The following is a 13,269-nucleotide window of genomic DNA, read 5'->3' as shown; positions in this document are numbered from 1 at the left end:
TATCCTTCCACAAGGTTACTCGCGTCCCACATTGCCACCGGCCCACCCTGCGCTTAGCTTGCCTTCTCTTCAGGAGCCCACATCAAGCTCATCTTTTCAAGGGAAGTTGTTAGAGACCTTTTCTGACATTAAGGCCACCCTCTGTTTTCACACGCAGTCAATAGCGAAGCTAAAGACGCATATGAGACATTTGGCTAAGGCCTTGAGCAGGCGAAGCGAGGGAAGCCTCCCGAGTCAGTCTGTCGTCAACTCGAAGGGTAAGAAACCCATATATCACGGCCTGCACTCCACAAAGTCCCATCATGAACAGGTCAACTCTGTTATGTTCCTTCGGAGTGGGAAAACATTCCACCCTACTCAGGAATCGATTGACGATCCCACTGTCATACCCATTGACCAGTCGATCTCCTCCACCAGGCCCAAGGAGAACGGACAGGGCCCATAACCTGTGCCTTCTTTGTATATTTCCCAAGCCCCTATTCCGCAGGCCTTAGAAAAACCGAGTGATTTCAGCAAGCAAGGGGCACACATGCACGAAATGCCTGACATAGTCAAGCAGGTTCACAACAACCCTCCCTTGCTTGATGCTGCCTATATTGATAGTAGATCGGTTCTTGGCTCTTCATCATTCGAGAATAGTCTCCACGTTGCGACTAAACTCCTTCTGTCCAGTCTCTCGAGTCATCGTAGGGTCCATAAGAGTAGAGTTGGAGGAAATATAGTGCGCAGTGTCACAGATGACCCTATTTTTCTCAGAACCCTTGATTGAGCGTGACTTCACGTCCATTGATCTCATAGACGATGAAGGGTTTCCAGAGATCCGTCTGGCTGAGGACGTATAACTTAGCACTTTATGAGAGACGACCCATGTTTGTGATGTACCATTAGTAGCTTTAGTAGTTTTTCTTCATGAGCGTCAAGCCTAGATCATGTATGCATTGCATTCTTTTGTATATCAAGGTTGTTAAATGCGATGAGGTGAAGCGAGGCATTGAGCCTGCGCTTCGCCTCTGAGGCGTACGCCTCTCACAACGTGAGACTCTCAAGTATCCGTGGTATATCTAAAATATCGTAAAAATATGTGGCATTTTTGTAGGGATGTTAATGGATTGAATTTAATGCGTATTCGACTGCATCAAAAGTTCAGAACTGTGAGAAATCAGATGTGAGAGTCACCTTACTATCGTAGCAAGAGATAGAGAGAGAGGTAAGAGGGAAGAGAGAAAAAATTTTGGGTTGCAATGGGATCTTCTCCCCTTTCCATTGATATTTATATGCTGTACAAGTGGTACAATACAGTACAGTGGTACAATACAGTACAGTATGCTGTACAAGTGGTACAGTACATACAGTACAGTGGTACAATACAGTACAGTATGCTGTACAAGTGATACAGTACATACAGTACAATATACAATACAGTACAGTATGTTGTACAAGTGGTACAGTACATACAGTACAATACAGTACAGTATGTTGTACAAGTGGTACAATGTACAAGTGGTACAGTACAGTGGAATATATCCATTTACATATTTAACAGCCTCCCTCAAGTTGAGGATGATCTTCAATCATACTCAACTTGCCCTTAAGTAACCAAAATTGATGACTAACCAATCCTTTGGTGAAGATGTCTGCCACTTGGTCTTCTGATCTGACATACGAAGCCTCAATTTCTTCTGTTTCAATCTTTTGTCTAACAAAATGCTGATCAATCTCAATGTGCTTCGTGCGACAATGATGAATAGGGTTAAAAGAAATATTAATGGCACTTTGATTATCACATAAAAGCAGAGAGGAAGAGATGGGTTCATTCAACTCTTGAAGAAGATGCCGTACCCAAGTGACATCAGCTGTCCCTGCTGCCATTGCCCTGTACTCTGCCTCAGTGCTGGATTTAGCAATGGCCTTTTGTTTCTTACTACTCCAAGTGACAATATTTGGGCCAATGAAAACACAATATCCTGAAACCGACCTACGCTCATCAGGGTCCCCACCCCAATCTGCATCACAATATGTAAGTAAACGGTGTCCTGTAGTGAAGCTTTCATCTTTGTGATAGAGCAATCCATCTCCAATAGTCCCTTTCAGATATCTGAGAATACGCTTAATACATTCCATATGGCAATCAGTGGGAGCATGCATAAACTGAGATGCTTGATTTACAGCATAAGCAATGTCAGGTCTTGTAAATGTAAGATATTGCAACATACCAACAATGCGGCGATATAAAGTGGAATCATGATATAATTGGCCTTCTTTTGCACTAAACTTATGATTTAAGACAGATGGGGTGCTGAGAGGTTTACAATTAATCATACCAGTGGTGTGAAGAATGTCAAGAGTATACTTGTGTTGACTTAGAGTGAGTCGATCATCTTGCCTATCAACTTCAACTCCCAAGAAGTATCGCAATGGGCCTAAGTCCTTCATCTTAAATTTGGCCATGAGTAAAGACTTGACCAAGGCAATATGTGCATCATCACTCCCAGTGATAATGATGTCATCAACATATATAAGAACCCAAGTAGTAACATGATCATTCTTATACATAAATAAAGAATGATCAAGTATACTCTTAGAAAAGCCATGCTGCTGAATTTCCATGGAGAAACTCTCAAACCAAGACCGAGATGCCTGTTTTAAACCATAAAGAGACCTTCTCAATTTACAAACCCATGTAGCCGCATCATGTTCACTATATCCAGGAGGTTGCTCCATATACACCTCTTCCTTCAAGTCCCCATGTAGGAACGCATTCTTGACATCCAACTGGCTAAGAGACCAACCATGCTGAAGAGCCAAAGTGAGGATCACACGAATGGTGCCAATTTTGACAACAGGGCTAAAAGTTTCCTCATAATCTTGCCCATATTGTTGTGTGAATCCGCGTGCAACAAGGCGAGCTTTATATCTTTCAATGCTACCATCTGGTTTACGCTTGATCTTGTAAACCCATTTGGAACCAACAACATTTCTATCAACAGGTCGAGGAACAATATCCCATGTATGACATTCATGAAGTGCTGCCATTTCTTCGTTCATAGCTTCAACCCAAGCTCGAGAATGGGCTGCCTGATGGAAAGTGGACGGCTCTTTCTCTTTGGCCACATTGGTTAGAAACAACTGAAAGTCAAGAGAAAAATTGTTGTAACTAACCCAACGATGGATAGGATGCCTTTCACGTGTGGATCGTCGAAGAGGGGGAGCCTCGTGAGATGAAGTTGGAGGGGCTCCTCGACGGGCATAAACCAAACCTGAAAACCGTGAAGGTGCATCCTGGATGATGGAGTTGTCTGCTTCAAACTGAATTGGTTCATCAACAACAGGATCTCTGATAGAGTCATATAGCAAAGTATCACAAAGCCATGGATCATAAGTAGTTTGCTCATATACCTGAGAAGTATCACAAGTGCTGAAATGGTCATCATCAAAAACAACATTTCTAGACACCTTAATCTTACCCAAAATAGGATCATAACATCTATATCCTTTATACCCATCGGCATATCCCAGAAATCTGCACTGAACTGCTCTATCTTGAAACTTGTTACGTAAAGAATGATCCACATGGACATAACAAATGCATCCGAAAGCATGCAAATCATCATACGAAGGGTGAGAACCGTGAAGCAAATAATAAGGAGACTGATCTCCTAATAATTCCATAGGCAACCTGTTAATGATATGCACTGCAGTGTGAAAGGCCTCAGTCCAAAGAGAGAAAGAAATATCAATATTGTGCATCATACTTAACGCGGTTTCAACAATATGCCGATGCTTACGTTCTGCTACTCCATTCTGTTGTGGAGTGTAAGGACAAGAGGAGTTACGTGTGATGCCATGGTCCTTTAAATATTCACTAAAATCATGAGATATGTATTCTCCACCACCATCACACTGGAAATAAGTGATATTTGAATTGAAAAGGTTCTGAACAAGAGCATGGAATTGTTTGAAAAGTTTGAACACTTCAGATTTAGATTTCATAAAGTAAATCCAAGTGTAACGAGTGAATGAGTCAAGAAATAACACATAATAACGAGAGCCAGATAGAGATGAAACAGGAGCTGGGCCCCAAACATCAGAGTGAATAATTTCAAATGGCTTGGAAGCTCTTTTATTGATACTTTGAAAGGGAAGTACATGACTCTTGCAGACATTACAACTAGGACACTTATGATCTAATTTGACTTTGGGAATAAAACCCTGAGAAGACAATTTGTCAAGGAACCCTTGACTACAATGACCTAACCGACGATGCCAAGAAACTGGCTTATTACATTGCATAACAGAAGAAGACTGACTCAAATAAGCAGGAAAAGATGGAGTCACGGTAGATGACGTCTTCAAAGTCCCGGGGGCTGCTTTGAAGACGTACATGTTTCCGCGTCGTTCACCCTTAGCGAGCATCTTCTTGGTTCGAAGGTCCTTAAGACAAACAGAAGACGGAGTAAATTCCATGGATGAATTTGTTTCATCAACCAATTTAGAAACAGATAAAATGTTTTTCTCAATGGCAGGAGTGAGTAAGACATTTTTCAATGGTAGTGTAGATTGTGACAAAGAGAGAGATGCATTTCCAGTATGAGAAATAGGGTGGTGGGAACCATCTCCCGTGACAATAGTGCCAGTGCCAATATAAGGAACCATGTTGGAAAGTTTACCTGCATCAGAAGTAACATGTGCGGCTGCTCCAGAATCAATATACCAAACTCCATCATCATTCTGACGCAAATTCATGTTGTTAAATGCAGTCATCAGAATTTGTTGCACATCATGTGGCAACCCTGCACTCTGTCCCTGATCAGTACCCTGATGTGCTCGAAAATTTCCCTGCGGCTGCCCCTGAAACTGTCTAACATTCATCTGTCCAGCTCTTGGTCCTGACCTCCCTGCCTTGTTGCGATTCTGTGGGTTGTGCCAACAATCTGCTTTCACATGGCCACGCTTGTTGCAATGGAAGCAAGTAGGGACACGGGTACCTCTAGTGGCAGGTGGAGCAGTAGGAGTAGGAAGGAGTCCTCCACGGCCCATATGAGCAGCAGGTGGACGAAATGAGGTAGACCCTGATGTAAACATGACAGGATGAGGATCATCAATAAGATGATCTTGAGTCAAACTAACTTCATACTGTAGGAGTTTGGCCTGTAAATCCTCAAAGCATGGAAGTGTAGAGGCAACCTGTAATGCAGTACAAAACATACGATATTGGGGCCCAAGGCTTCCCAATACCTGCTGAACAACATCTCTGTCAGAAACAGGATATCCAATAGCGGCCAACTGATCAATGATAATTTTGATATCCCCTAGAAATTCAGTAATGGTCTTAGTTCCCTTTCGCATAGATTGGAACTGCCATTTCAGTTGAAGTGCACGTGATTCAGAAACCTGTGAATAAGAGTGAGCAAGATGGCTCCATAGTTCTGCAGCAGTAAAATGGTCAGAGATAGTTTGTAATATACGATCAGATAACGTGGCAGTCAAATAGGCAACCACAGATTGGTCCTTCTGAAACCAAACATCATACGTAGGATTTGGAATAGCAATGCAACTCACCTTCCCATCATTACCAGTTACCTCTTGCGTAATAGTCATAGGTGGGGCGGGTGATCCCCCATCCAGATGCCCGGAAAGACCATGACTTCGGATAAACGACAGAATTTGGCGTTTCCAAAGTAAGTAGTTATCATGAGTTAATTTGTGAGAAACAAGTTGAGAAAGAAATCTGGGGCTGATTTTAGAATCCATAAGGAAGAAGATCAAGGATGAATCAAACAGCACGACAGAAATTCGTAGGTTGTACGGACAGAACCGTACGGACAGAAATTTTTGAGTTTTGGAAATCACGATTTTTCAGTTAATCGTGCAGAATGTACGATTTATCAACTATATTGCAAGAAATAGATAAGAAATCACAAGAAGTTTGAGAAAAGAGGCACTTTTGAGAAATGAGGGTTCCCAAATTTGGGGAAAACAGAAATTAGGGTTGATAAAATTGGGAATAACAGAATATGTAAGAAGAAAAAGATGCACGATATGAGGAAATGAAGAAACGACGTCGAAATATAGTGATTCAACGGAGAAACAACAGAGAAAACACTTTCCTTGAGAACGCCCAAAAACGCACGTCAAAGTCCTTAGGGGCCTTCCAGATGATCGTGATTACCACGCCCTTGGCTCTGATACCATGTGAGAAATCAGATGTGGGAGTCACCTTACTATCGTAGCAAGAGATAGAGAGAGAGGTAAGAGGGAAGAGAGAAAAAATTTTGGGTTGCAATGGGATCTTCTCCCCTTTCCATTGATATTTATATGCTGTACAAGTGGTACAATACAGTACAGTATGCTGTACAAGTGGTACAGTACATACAGTACAGTGGTACAATACAGTATAGTATGCTGTACAAGTGATACAGTACACACAGTACAATATACGATACAGTACAGTATGTTGTACAAGTGGTACAGTACATACAGTACAATACAGTACAGTATGTTGTACAAGTGGTACAATGTACAAGTGGTACAATACAGTGGAATATATCCATTTACATATTTAACAAGAACGACCTTTGTTTAATGCTCATAATCAGATTTCTTTTTTTATATTTACCTTAGGCGCATCACTGCAACGCCTCAGTACCTTGAGCGTGCGCTTTGCCTCTGAGGCGTACTCTTCAGGTACTGAGGCGTACGCCTCTCACAACACTGTTGTATATTTCTATGAGTTGTGAACTGTGAGACAAGTGGAACCTATGCAGAGCCATTCACATGTCGTATCAGGTAAGGTTCTATAGAGTGGATCAGGTGACTTCTACTCCTTTTCTTCTCATTTCTTTTGTTCTCGTGTGTATTCATATAGTTTCATACAAACAAAATGATGCAGTGCCACTGAGGACAGTGTCATTCAAGCATGGAGGAGGGTGTAGTTTGCACACCCAAATTTTTTCTGTCCTTCTACTTGCACTTTTAATAATAACTCATAAAAAATGGGCTTTTAAGGAATGAGTTTGATCTTATATGAATGCTTTGCAAAATCTAATGCTTTTAGAGAATTTTTAAGCCCCCAATTTTTTTTTTGACACTAATCTAGAAAAATGTGGTTGTTTACGTGGATTTCAAAGAAATGGTGATAGATGCATAGAGTTTATTTTGAATCATAAATATGAATATGCACAGTTTTATTTTTGAAAAACTAAGCAAATGAAGACAATTGAAATATGAGCTCAAAAAGTGAAAAGAGCATACGTTTAGTTGTTTGATATCTTCGTATTCCCCAGTAGCTGGGCTCAGACACAAGTTGAAGTGTTTGATTCCCATGTCGAAAAGGATAACGAATGAAGTCACTTCTATGTCTAGTTGATTTCTGTGGCCTATTTTGTTCAAGCAAGTAGAGCCTGAGGGGTGTTTACACCTGGTGTCCTAAAGCCATCTAGCTTGGGAGCCACTGACCCGAAAGCCCGTTACATGGACTTTATAGAGAGCCTAATAGATGTTGACATTTCACATGACAGAGAGGCAGACTATACGTAAACTATGAAAATGAAAGGTCTAGTGACTTGAGCGATTAAGCCTGAGGGGTACTTTGTATCTGGTGCCCTAAGGTCGTCTCACCTGGGAGTCACTGACCCAAAGCTCGTTACGTGGGTCATGAAAACTGGAAATTTGATATAGTGCTCAACAAAAGAAAGAAAAGAAAAAGTGTGAAAAATTGAAAATCAAGAAAAAGAAAAAGTTCACTGCTTAGAAGCAAATATTGAGAAAACCTGTGCAGAAAACATGAGTGAGGATTAGTAAATAATAACATTTATTTATTTGAATTTCTGAGAATAAAATATAAATGATTATGCTATTTAGAAAAGTGAAAGAAAATATTTTATTCTATGGTGGCAGGTAAAAGACTCTAATCATGTTTTGATAATGTAATGACATAAAATATTTGTGAAAACAAACTCCTCAATTGCCTAATGTTTTTTAAAGTTGATTTTTTATGCATACATGATAGAGATGTTTGTGGGTATTATCACTGCAAACCCTCATGAGACCTTACTCGTCCACTAGGGTAACCCAGGGGTTAAAAGTGCTTGTTGCATATGCTAAATGCAACCGCGATTCCTACGAAGGTGAGTTAGGTTTTGTTTTGATTAGTTAATTTAGTAGATTTGCTTTTTGCTTCAGTTTGCTCGAGGACTAGCAAACGATAAACATGGGGGTATTTGATCATGCATAATATTAACATTTTATTAATCATTATTTATGCATGATCCATGTTAAAATCGCTGTAAAAACACATTTTTATCGTTAATTTCGAGAAGCCGCTTTGAATTGAATTTTATCAAAAAATCAGGTTTTTCAAAGCTTTTCCTGCATTTTTAGTGTTTTTATTAGAATTTCTTAATTATAGTTTAGTTAGCTTAGGTTTGTATTAGCTAATTTTTAATTAGTTTAGTAAGTTTTGATTTTTAGAAAAATATGTTTTCACAAGAGACCTTGTTTTGAAAATTATCGAAAATATTCAAACTCTTTTGAAAACTTTGTTTTAACCTAATTAGGATTATAAATAGTAGTTTAGAGGGCTGAGAAAAACATTTTTCTGGCAACCTTTTTGCTTTCCCTCCTCTCTTTCTCTCCCTTGCTTCTTCACTCTTTTGCCGATTTCTTTCTCTCGTTCTCCTCTTCTTCTTTTTCTTTCTTTTTTTCTTCAAGCTTCAAACCCTTTCGTCATCAGCAACCTCTTCCTCTTCGTCGGGGCAGCGTGGATGCAGCTGGATTGACCACTTTCTCTTCTCAACCCCTCCATCGGAAGCAAATTACGGGAAGCGTCGGAATGTGCGATAGAGCTATTTTTGTGCCCTAAAAGTACCCTCTGAGGTACCCTCAAGTCCTCAAAAGTGCCCTCAGGGAGCCCTTAATCAAACCATACAAAAGTCTTCAACCTAAGTACCTAAAGGGTACACAAATAAGAAAAGCAGAGGGAGGGACAAAGGGAAGCAAATCAATTCAAAGGGACTACAAGCCTCAAGCATTGAAGACACTTTTGCTTTTATTTTTAGATTAGGCTTTTATTTTTAATTTAATTAAATTCATTCAGGTCTGTAATAAGGCATTTTATTATTTGTTTAAGCCCTCTGTGTAGAGCAACACTTCCTTGGTTAGTTAATTATTTAATTAATTTTTTTTATTTTGGCAATAAAGAGTAGTTTAGCTTGTGTGTTTGAATACAAGTATTTCCCGTTCCTTGAGATTGAATCGGACTCCACCACTCGTGCGAGCCAGTTTTTATTATTTGGTGTATGGCTTTCACTTAATTTTCATTAAAAATATTGTTTTAAAAATCATTTTTCTAAAACTCACACCATCAACGGAGGAGGTCGCCGGTGATTGAAAACAAGAGAGAGAGAGAGAGAGAGAGAGAGAGAGAGAGAGAGAGAGAGAGAGAGAGAGTCTGGTAAAAAAAACAAAAACCTTAAGTTTCGTTTTTTTTTTATTTTCACTTTTTTTTTAAAATGTCCATTTTGCCCTTATTCAAAAAATATTTTCTTTAAATTTTTTGTTTTTCACGTGTTAAAATTCTTTTTAAGAAGGGCAAACTGGACATTTTAAAAAATGCATCCCCCTTTAAAGGGGGATGCACTTCCTATATTATGCATGCACTTCCCCACTCGTTTCGGAAGCGTCACGTTTCGCGCTTCCGAAGTGCGTCTCGGGAAAGCGCGCTTGCTCTAGTGCATGCACGTTTCCGGTAACTCTGATCCTAATTAAATGAATTAACATATGGATCTTCCTAGATGAAGTTTTGATTTCTTGGAAAACTACATATAGCATAGTAAGGCTTGATTTCTTGGAGATCTACATATTTGTGACACTTATTAGTTGTGATATCTTTTGAATTTATTTTTTCAGAAATGCAAGAGATGATATATTGGGTCCTTTAAAGTATCTTTGTACATTTGTCCTATAATGCTACTCACCAACAAAATTACCCTGAGGGACTGGGACTGGTATTCTCTGTTCCATTGCAAATCTAGCAACATCGAGATCCCATTGTATGTTTTAATGCCTTTTTGCCTGGCCCACCTTAAGTGAAAGCTTCCAACCTTGTATTGTTATGTCTTAGTCCTTGATAAATGTACATTAATTGTATGATTGAGTCACGGTTTCTCTTAATGCATCCACCTCTTTGCTCTAAGATTTGCTGAAGAAAATGTTGAATATAATGCTGTTGCCGATTCAACTCATTCAGCACCATTGTTTGCCACTGTTCTTGATTAGAAAATCCAACTGTTGTTGGCATTTATGTTCCTGTTTCACTATTGCATTCTGTGAAGTTGCTCCTTTGGTGTTTTGTTCAGATCTTCGTGCATGAATGCCATTATTGATGGAACCAATCAAATTTGTTTTGTGTCTACAGATGGCGATATTATCACGACTACACCCTTGCCAGGAATGCGGGGATCACCTCAAGGAAGTTCTTAAGTAATCCTTCTTACCCTGTTTCTATCTTTTATGAGTCATAATATATTTAGAAATAATTATTATAATTGTACTCTATTTCTGAAATGAACAGATCAGTGGCATCCCGAGCATATTGGATTCAATTGACATGTTTTTTGTCAATTTCTTTTTTGCCTTACTGTAGAGGGGATATTGAAACTATTCCTCATTTTTCAAGTTAGATGACTGTACTGGAAAAGTCGAGGTTTGCATGTCATGGCTTGACTGAATCACATGTTGGTTCACCCTATTCAGTTCCATCTTCATATTGAAACAAATTATTGAGAAGTGAACCAAATGCCAATTTGTGAAAATGAGATTTTTTTTATTCATTCATTAGATTTGGAGTTGTTAAATTGGTGACTAATGCAGAACTGGTACAACTCTGCATATCGTTATTTCTAAGCTAATCTGTGTCCTCTATGTATACCACATTGCAGTAGCCTTGTCAGTTGTCAGATACGAGGGATATCATTATGGATACGTTTGGAAGTGAGAAAGGTGTTAGAAAAGTGATACGAGATGGAAAATCCGTAAGGTTTTTCCTGACAATTCCAAACTAGAGACTTTTTTTCTTCTAAAAAGTACACTTTTTGATAGGAAACATTCCTCCAAGGGAGAGGTGGAGGAATGTTTTCTAACAACAGAAAATGGTGAGGTCCACTCTCCACCACTCATCTCACATCGCACCACCATCTATCTCACCACCCCCACCACCATCCATCTCACCACTACCCACCATCGCCACCGCCTCCTCAAGTTCTCCGACTGCCACTGCAGCCCACCGGCAGGTGGCAGCGGCACAATCATCATTGGACCCCCCTCCCAACCGGGCCCAACCCGGCCTGCCCCTGCCTTCTCCTTCCTCCTCACCCTCCTCTTTTCTTCTCAGCCACGCCACTCTCTCTCCCCTCCTCATCCTCTTCGTGAAGTGAAAATTTTTATTTCAAAACTTTTCATAGGAAAAATTCTCTTTTTGTATGTTTCTCACTTCCAAATGTGCCAAACGTGCCCTATGTACACATTTTGATAAGCAAGAAGAGAAGGTTCCTGCATTTGCATTTCAACTTTGCGCTTTACTCATTTTGAAGGGGTGGAGTTAATGTCATCCTTCATCTCTATATCCAGTTCATCTTCACCCAGTTACTCACTTTGGTGTCCAATAATTGATGGAAATATGTTTTGGTTTCTTGCTTTTTGTTCATCAGGGAGACTCCTGTGCAGGCAGGATCACAAGCTGAATTCTCTCTGTGGCTGTGTCAGGTACACAACATTGTTAACAGAAGGTAAGAAAAGAACCTAGTGACGTACCTGGAGCATTTTGCTGTCATTCAGAATTATACTCTTCAAATGTTTATTCGTAACTTCGGTTCTGTTTTAACTTTATTGTTGTTGGCAGCCTTGGGAAGCCAGAGTTTCCGTGCAACAGGCTAGATGCGAGTGGGGGGAAGCTAGAATGTGAGGATCGTGCATGATCCAAACTTTAAGGATCGGTAGGTTAGGCTAGGACTTTCATATATGCAATGCTTAACTTGGGCATGATCCAGCAGTGCTTGATCGGCTGCCCTTTTTTGCAGTGTTATAGCTGAATATAACTTAAAATATTTATGAGATGTATGTGACTTCTTTACTTTGGGCAATCATGTGTATCAACCATTCAGTGACAATGCACTCTGCCATTCCATGCATTCATTTTGCAACCAGCGCTGTGAAAGGCTATAGGTGCAAAAGGGAGAATCTATGGACCAAACCTGTTCCAAAAGTGACCAGGTTGACAAGGCTACTTGATGAGCATACCAGACCAAGTTGATGTCCCTGGCTCAGCGCGGGTGCATGTACAATTCTCTCTCTCTCTCTCTCTCTCTCTCTCTCTCTCTCTCACACACACACACACACACACACACACACACACACACACACTTTTGTGATAGGCAAGCTGGGGTTAGGCAGACCCCCACCCGTTATACAACTCGGACCATTGGGTTTTGAACTTGCAAAGTCCCAACACAAGGTGACGTGCACTAACTGCGCTCCTACCAAACAGGCGGAGCCCCTGTTAGTACACACACACACATTCTTTGTGCTTTGGACTAGGCAGTGATAGTCCTAGTTAGACTTGAGCTGAGACTAGTATGGTCAAATTTTCCACTTGGACTAGGCAATGATAGTCCACCCCTGACGAGTATGGTCAAAATTAGACCTGGTCATGCATGAGTCCTAAACTGATAAAAAGGTGTGCGATTTGATCTGTTGGTAATCACAGCGATAATGCCAAAGCGATACTTTGAAATATTGTAAAAGTAAAAAATGATATTTTGGTTGTCGTTTTAAACAATTACACTATCATGATATTTTGGTTGTCGTTTTAAACAATTACACTATCATGATATTGTTTAAAAAAAAAGTGATTTTATCTATTGATGTTTATACGGGTTATACCTTGGGAAAAAGGGTCACTTTATATTTGGGTCATAAAAGAGGTGGGCGAGTTGGGTGGTGAAGTTTGGGCCTTTTGGGGAATCTTGATCTGTATGGTCTTTCTGTTCATGCTATTTAGCATTGGTTACCACTTTTTAAGGAAAGTCATGAGATCATTTCACCACTGCTAAAGAAGACCCTTCCAATGTGATTCAAATGATGAGTGAAAATGCACAGATGCGAGGCTTTAGTTGCCAGGTTTTTCCCAAAAAATAAAAAACCAGTATAAGCAGATTCTAAGGGGGCCAGCCGGGGTTTACCAACAAGCTGGCCCGAACTGGGCCTTTGGCCTGG

At 40.1% G+C, this 13,269-nt stretch overlaps 1 protein-coding gene across 3 annotated transcripts in view; it reads left to right on the top strand.

The window, feature by feature from the left end:
* LOC149820250 (FAD-linked sulfhydryl oxidase ERV1-like) overlaps nt 1-12,197 on the top strand; it is a 45,994-nt gene extending 33,797 nt beyond the window's left edge. For all 3 annotated transcript variants that reach the window (XM_089982694.1, XM_089982693.1, XM_089982692.1), the window contains 3 exons: nt 10,415-10,479; nt 11,706-11,783; nt 11,897-12,197. In XM_089982694.1, the coding sequence (XP_089838820.1) occupies nt 10,415-10,479; nt 11,706-11,783; nt 11,897-11,972 (219 nt within the window). In that variant the 3' untranslated portion in view covers nt 11,973-12,197. The remainder of the gene's footprint in view (nt 1-10,414; nt 10,480-11,705; nt 11,784-11,896) is intronic.
* Nucleotides 12,198-13,269: the final 1,072 nt, after the last annotated feature.

Source organism: Nuphar pumila, chromosome 12 (assembly GCF_984573655.1).
Source record: "Nuphar pumila chromosome 12, dmNupPumi1.hap1.1, whole genome shotgun sequence".
Classification (NCBI taxonomy): Eukaryota; Viridiplantae; Streptophyta; class Magnoliopsida; order Nymphaeales; family Nymphaeaceae; genus Nuphar; species Nuphar pumila.
The sequence above is the reverse complement of the archived record's forward strand: the minus strand, read 5'-3'. Positions and strand labels throughout refer to the sequence as shown.